This window comes from Takifugu rubripes, chromosome 20, assembly GCF_901000725.2.
Source record: "Takifugu rubripes chromosome 20, fTakRub1.2, whole genome shotgun sequence".
NCBI lineage: Eukaryota > Metazoa > Chordata > Actinopteri > Tetraodontiformes > Tetraodontidae > Takifugu > Takifugu rubripes.
This window is the reverse complement of record NC_042304.1, coordinates 7211333-7217487: the sequence shown is the minus strand read 5'-3', so window position 1 is coordinate 7217487 and position 6155 is coordinate 7211333. Positions and strand designations below refer to the sequence as shown.

Sequence of the window (6155 nt, the reverse complement as noted above, 5' to 3'; positions counted from 1 at the left end):
GCGATGCTAGACGCCCCCTGTAGGTCCTCCACAAACACCCGTCAGTCCACTTTGATCTCAGACGTGAGCTGCTCAACTGTTGGTGAACAAGACACACTGTTTCTGTACATAACTTTTTCTTCATCATAAAAAGAAAGGTATATGAAATGTATCTATTTACAGTCTATATATAGATATATATATATATGAGTATATGTGATTGAGGGTGTTTTGGTGCTGCGTTGTGACCTTAAACTCGGGCCTGTTGAACAGGAGGCTTGAAGCCAAGGAGAGTCCAGATGGTGCCTCACAACGCAGCGACACAGCAGCACCTGAATCCTTGTGATACACACACACACACACACACACGTGCGCACAGTCCACGCTGTGTCTCTTCAATGCAAACAATGGTGCCGTGGTTTGAACACGACTAGATTCCAGCACTAGAACCGTCTTCACTTTTATCTTCTTTCTTTTTCTTTTTAAACTTCCAACTCTGTGGGTTAGATCAATGGTGCTTTTGTTGCCAAGCAACTGTCGCTAAGACCAGTGAGACTCCACCGGTGCACGCGCACCTTGTGCGTCAGCCCCCACAGCGCTGTCTGCGTTGGGACGTCTCTGCCTTAGGAAGCACGACGTCCGCTCTGGTGAAAGCAGCCCACTCTCCTCCTGATGGTGTGAATACGCTCAGTCTGTACGTGTGTTGTTTTATTTGTGTATCTAAAGACGACTAGACTAATAATGAAAGCTTTATTGTAAAATCCTGTCTGCACTCACTCTTTAAACACAAATGTCTCACCTGCGAGTGTTTAAGTGAAAATGAATTCATTTTAGACTTAGATTAGAGTCCATTTATTACCAGCACTGAGGGGTCTTTTGTAATTATCGATGCTGTTTTGAGTTTCTTATGCTCGGTGTTTGATACGATTACAATGCGTGTTCTACTTTTGCGTCTTCAGAATCGGTTTTTAATACTACTTGTCGACACGGTGCTCTTCTTCACTGTAAACAAGGAAATTGCAGCTATTGATGAAAGTTCCTCCTCCGTTTCCTGTCGAGCTGCAGGTCTTTCTGGTTTGGTCGTGAGACACTTCGGGGTCTCCTCAACACGAGCTTTTCTGGCAGCTTTCTTACGGTCCATTCGGACCCCTGGAAGTGTTCCCGGCCCGGGAGAGCGGTGCGATGCGCGCGCGCGTGAGAATAGACGAAAGCGAAAGTTCTCGTTCATTACAGATTCCATCCACCTTTTTTTCTTTCCTACTTTTCTCATACAACCGGTGAAATGGGTGAGGTGCTGTTCTTCAAGCCCTTTGGTGTGTGAGTATTTGGGCCATGGAGGCTGATCTCCGGTGCGCTCCATGCTGATACAGTCTTGATCTGCCAAAGGTCTTAACTCAGGAACTTCCCAGACTGCTTGGGGTCCTGTAATGAACGAAAGAGTTTTCCTTTGAAACTGCTGCGCGGCGCGATGTCATTGAACGCCTCGCGCCGTAAAGTCTTTCTAACCCAACTCAGGACCAGTTAAGCTCTCAGCCAACATCTTTTTACAGTGAAACAAGCCAGCTTGTTTTAGTCAGAGCGCCGTTGTACCCTCGCGTCTGCGCAGGCCGGAGCTCGTCGATGCTCCAGGGCGACGTCACTTCCGGGCCGATCCGCAGAAGCTGTGAAATGGCTCCACGCTCAACATCTTCCTCATCTCACAAATGCCTCTGTTTAGGTCTGCGTCTCTTAAATTGAAGGTTGCCGTCAGGTGGCGGGATGCTTCCTGTCATCAGACGCGACCGTGTGTTTGTGTCTAGTCCGTGACCTCTGACCCTTGCAGCCCGGGCGGGTTTTTGAGGTGCAATAACGGCAAACTTATTTTCCAAAAAGCCCCGGGTCTTCATGATAAAATTGTTACTGTTTGGTGTTGGTGCTTTTATCTGATGATGTTATAAACAAATGAAATTAATGTGGGGTTTTTTTCAGTTTTAATATTAATAAAAATGTTTCATATATTATTTGAACTATGTCTGATTGATTTATTTCAAAGTCGGTTGTAGATTCAGATGAGTCTAAAAAGCTACTGACTGTCCAAATGTGGGTGTTATAAGCACATTATTACAGTAAATGAATCTTCTGACACAAAAGTTTTCTTTAAATATTTACATGTGAATTTCTGACACTATAATATTTAATTGTATAAATTATAAGCCAAGAGTTTAATTTAGTGGACATTTCAACAAATAATTGAGACCTGTACAAATAGACATTTTTTTGTACATGCAAATTGAGCACCAATAATTAAAAAAATAGTATTTATAAATGTGTTGCTGTTGCACTAATCTGGAGACTAACTAGTTAACAAAGTTTAATTAAATATGAGAGAAAACATGGTTAAAAATAGAGAGAAATGAGAGCAAGTCAAAAACAACCCCAAGTTGAATTAGAGTAATAAAGTAAAACAGTCACCATGTACTGGAAACAACAATAAGAAAATTGACACCCGTTCCTTTCATTCCTCCCCGAGGGGGTCTGTTATTAGTTCAATCTGCCAGCATTCATCCATTCATCATCAGGAGTTGTGAGACAGTTTCTCTCTGAAGCCCTTCAATTCCTCATGAATGACCAGATGTCTCGAGGTGAATCGGCCCTTTTTTTTATAGCGAAAACAAAGAAATGAAGGATCCCATTTTGGCAGCGAGCACTCCCAATAGTGAGAAGAGGGTGTGGGAGGATTTAACTGGAACCACTGAAAACTGCTCAGTTGGAGTCCAGCCGCCACAGCAGCTATGATGTTTGGGACGATCAGCCTCTGTGGGGTGTTGATGTTCTGCCGGATCTGTGTGGACGGACAGCAGCTGACTTCAGGTCAGAACCAAACCTGTGGATCGGTGAGACCAACGTCTAGATTTCTGGATTATATATTCTGTGTTTTTGTGTGAAGGAGACAGTGACGGAACCGCAGGGGCCGGAGATCGCCTGCCTCGCCCCTCGCCATGTCTCGCTGACGACATACTTGCGGCGTTGCGTGGAAGCTTGGGCGAAGGCGGAGAACTCGCAAATCAGAGCCTGACACGGTTTGGAATCTGTGCAGATCCTGGCGATCCCACAGAGCCTTTGCTGGAGTTTGTGAAGGAAACCAGCGAGAGGAACCAGCTCCAGATTTTGCATCCCACCGCAGGTAAAACCCTCCAAATTCAGTATTTTGAAGACACGTTTTCACCACAGTCGTTACTGTCAATGCCAGCGCCTGTTTCAGAGGACGCCGAGAGCGGGTCACTCAGGCTGACCTTTGACCTGCCACCGTCCGCCTCACCTGCGCTGACGCCACTTCTGCTCTTGGCCTTTGAAAGCCGCCCTGCTGCGGGAAACCTGCGCGTCACATTCAGCAGTCGGTCGCTTCAGCCTGACAAACAGGTTGTCAACAACATCCCAAGGCCCCCAAAACAATTCCAGATGATTCCCGCGGTTACGTAATCGCCGTTTCTCCCCCAGACTGCGTGTGTTTCAGCAGAAACGCTGTACGTAATTCTGTCAGGGAAGACGTCAAACGCCGACCGGACGTGGAGGATCTCTGCTGAGGCGGCACCAGACATGAGTACGACGCCACACGGGCGAAGCGGAGCCGCTTCTCTTCCCCCGTGGTGGGTTCTTGTGATGAGTTCCCTCTCGTTTCAGAGCAACGCCTGAAAGAACTCCTGATTGGTGGAAAACCAGGAAGTGTCCTCAACGCGGTGCCGCTTCTGCTTTTCTCGGGCGAAACAGGAAGTGATACAAGGTTTTCCATCGACGCCGACTTCTCCTTTGGACGTTTTGCAGCCTCCCTGAAGCCTTCTCACTTCTCCGTCCTAGAGTTGCTTGGCAGACGTCCTCCTTTCTCTGCGAGCTGAAGCAGTTCCTGGCCGGGGTCACGCCCCACAGTCACCCAGAATCCCCTCTGCTCCAGCTCAGCTCCCTGCAGTCGCTCCCTCCTCTGACGCTCGGCCGGTCCACCAGTGAGGCCACGCTGGCAGCTCTCATCCACTCCCCCTCCCTCACCGTCCTGTCCTTCGGAGGCTGCTGCTCCTCCTCTCAGGTGCATCGGGGGGAGCTGGCCCTGCCCCCCCCACTGTCAGAGGAGCTGAGGCAGAAGCTGGAGCAGACCGTCACTCACATCACGGAGGTCATCAGGGAGGAGGTGGGCGATGAGGCCATTAGGAGGCTGGGGAGGCTCGTGGAACTCAGCGCCTTTCCGAGAAAGGACCTGGCAACAGGTGACACCAGACGGGCCCACGTCCAGGTCACATGACCACAACTTCTGCCAGTACATTTACCTCAGTGTAACCAGTCCATGTCCCACTATAATTAGCCGTTTAAATTCTCTGTCACACTATAACAATTATCCCATTCACCCTTTCTGTCCTGCTGTCCCAGCACAGCCAGGCAGTTGGAGTTCTTTTCCTTCTTTGTCCAGCTGGTTCTTCTGTTTCCTGTCTCCAGGACAGAGTCAGTACCGGGCCTTCCTGCTGCTGAAGGCCCTTCAGACCGTCAGCCGTACCTACACGGTGAAGAGGGGCCTGCGGGCCATCAGGGCCAACGCTGACACCCCAGCCAGGCAGAAACACTGTAGGCTGAGGAGCTTCACCATGTCCCTGGAAAGACATGCCATCGATCCCAGCACAGCCGACATCAACAACTGCCAGGGCGTCTGTTCCTTCCCCATGGCCAACACCACCAACCACGCCGTGCTGCTCAACTCCTACATCGACAATAAAAGGGCTGCGAACGAGGCCGTGGATCAGCGCGCGCCCTGCTGCGTGCCCGTGGCCTACGAGGACTTGGACATGGTGCTGTTGGACGAGGCTGGGACTGGGACCGAGCTCAGGACTCTAACGGATGTGGTGGTGAAGGAGTGTGGCTGCCGGTGAAGACTGGGACTGATGCTGAACATGGATTTATTCACACGTGCACATTCATTACACGGGACCGTACCAATGTAGACACTTCCCGTCCGACATTACGTAGAAAGGAAAAACATTAAACGTCGATGTTCGAAAGTTCATTTTGTCCTCCTTTTCTGTCGGCAGCTGTAAAAAAACACAGATCATTCTTTGGGTTTGGGCTTCAGCATCGCTCTGTTTGCCATCGGCTTCTTCCTTTTTCTCAGCGCTCCCACATCTTCGGATCTCCACCACCAGGTCAGACTGTCCCAAACAGAAATCTACAAGCAGGCGAAGGGATATAAAAGGTTTTACTTCTAGAAAATTAAACTTTTGCTTCATTTTTACATCGTGTAAAGCACATTAGAAAGGATCTGGAAGCTGGGGAGTGAAAAATGATGGCTTTGTAGACCCTTTGATGCATTGATCAACGACCACAATCAGGCTGATTTGAGACAATTTTTCATATCTTTGCTGCACAACCACACAGATAGCCAAATTATGCTAGCCCAGGTAAAGAAACTGGAGATGTTGATGGAAAAGGGGCTCTTGACATGACTCTTGACATCCCAGAATTACCCCTCCAAAATCCAAACCTTCAGTGTGTCTTCTTAAAAGGTCAAATACGGCCAGAGCTGCTGTTTTAGGAAGCATTTCCCAGGTTCCTTTGAGGGAACCAGGCTAATACTCCGCCCGTGACATTAAAGACCAGCCGAGCTTTACAGGTGCAGGCTGTTACCTGAGCAAATGAACCGTCCTGAACGCTCCCAACAAAAGTCCGGACTCCGGTCTCTTCAAGAAAAGCATCCACAGCATCTGGAAATCCAATTTAGAAAGCACAAAAGAGACAAAGTTAGTCTGTCAACATTTGAGCCGTCTTGTTTTTCCTCTCTGTAACACTCACAGTGCAGTTGATTCATCCCTGCACTCATCAGCAGCACCGTCAGCGTCAGAACCAAGCAGCGGTTCATAGTGACCCGCTTCCATGGGTTTGGAATGTCACTCAGGCTCTGGATGGACAGAATCCGATCGTACGACACTACAGGTGGACACAAACACAGCCTCGTGCAGCTACGTGCTAAACTCTACGCTCAGTTTACAGCAAAAGACGTGTTTTCTTACTTGGGCCCTGTGATTCCTGTCAGAGCTCCAACTTGCTCACCAAAGGTCAGAATCTTCAGCCAGGTGCTTTAAAACAGAGACAGAGAGAAGGTTACAGAGCTTTAAGGGAGTCCGGAAACACAGTTTCAGCCACGGACTTACCTGAAGTGTGGT

The 6155-nt window shown here is 48.8% G+C and overlaps 1 protein-coding gene across 2 annotated transcripts; it reads left to right on the top strand.

Annotated features, from left to right (window-relative positions):
* The first annotated feature begins 2058 nt into the window (after positions 1 to 2058).
* On the top strand, positions 2059 to 4905 carry amh (anti-Mullerian hormone). Of its 2 annotated transcripts, none has more exons than XM_029828783.1 (7): positions 2059 to 2829; positions 2909 to 3142; positions 3209 to 3378; positions 3457 to 3559; positions 3640 to 3739; positions 3814 to 4214; positions 4441 to 4905. In XM_029828783.1, exons 1-7 carry the CDS (start codon positions 2751 to 2753, stop codon positions 4866 to 4868), a joined length of 1515 nt encoding a protein of 504 aa, XP_029684643.1. In that variant the 5' UTR covers positions 2059 to 2750; the 3' UTR covers positions 4869 to 4905. The 2 variants fall into 2 exon arrangements, with proteins under 2 accessions (XP_029684643.1, XP_029684642.1); XM_029828782.1 differs by having other exon boundaries at positions 2906 to 3142.
* The last annotated feature ends 1250 nt before the right edge of the window (positions 4906 to 6155 follow it).

What these genes read in the sequence shown, in the direction of transcription:
- amh (XM_029828782.1), top strand. Translation starts at nt 2,751, where the DNA reads ATGATGTTTGGGACGATCAGCCTCTGTGGGGTGTTGATGTTCTGCCGG. An exon ending in CGGACAGCAGCTGACTTCAG is followed by an intron (nt 2,830 to 2,905) that starts GTCAGAACCAAA and finishes TTTTGTGTGAAG; the next exon opens with GAGACAGTGACGGAACCGCA. An exon ending in TGAGGCGGCACCAGACATGA is followed by an intron (nt 3,560 to 3,639) that starts GTACGACGCCAC and finishes CTCTCGTTTCAG; the next exon opens with AGCAACGCCTGAAAGAACTC.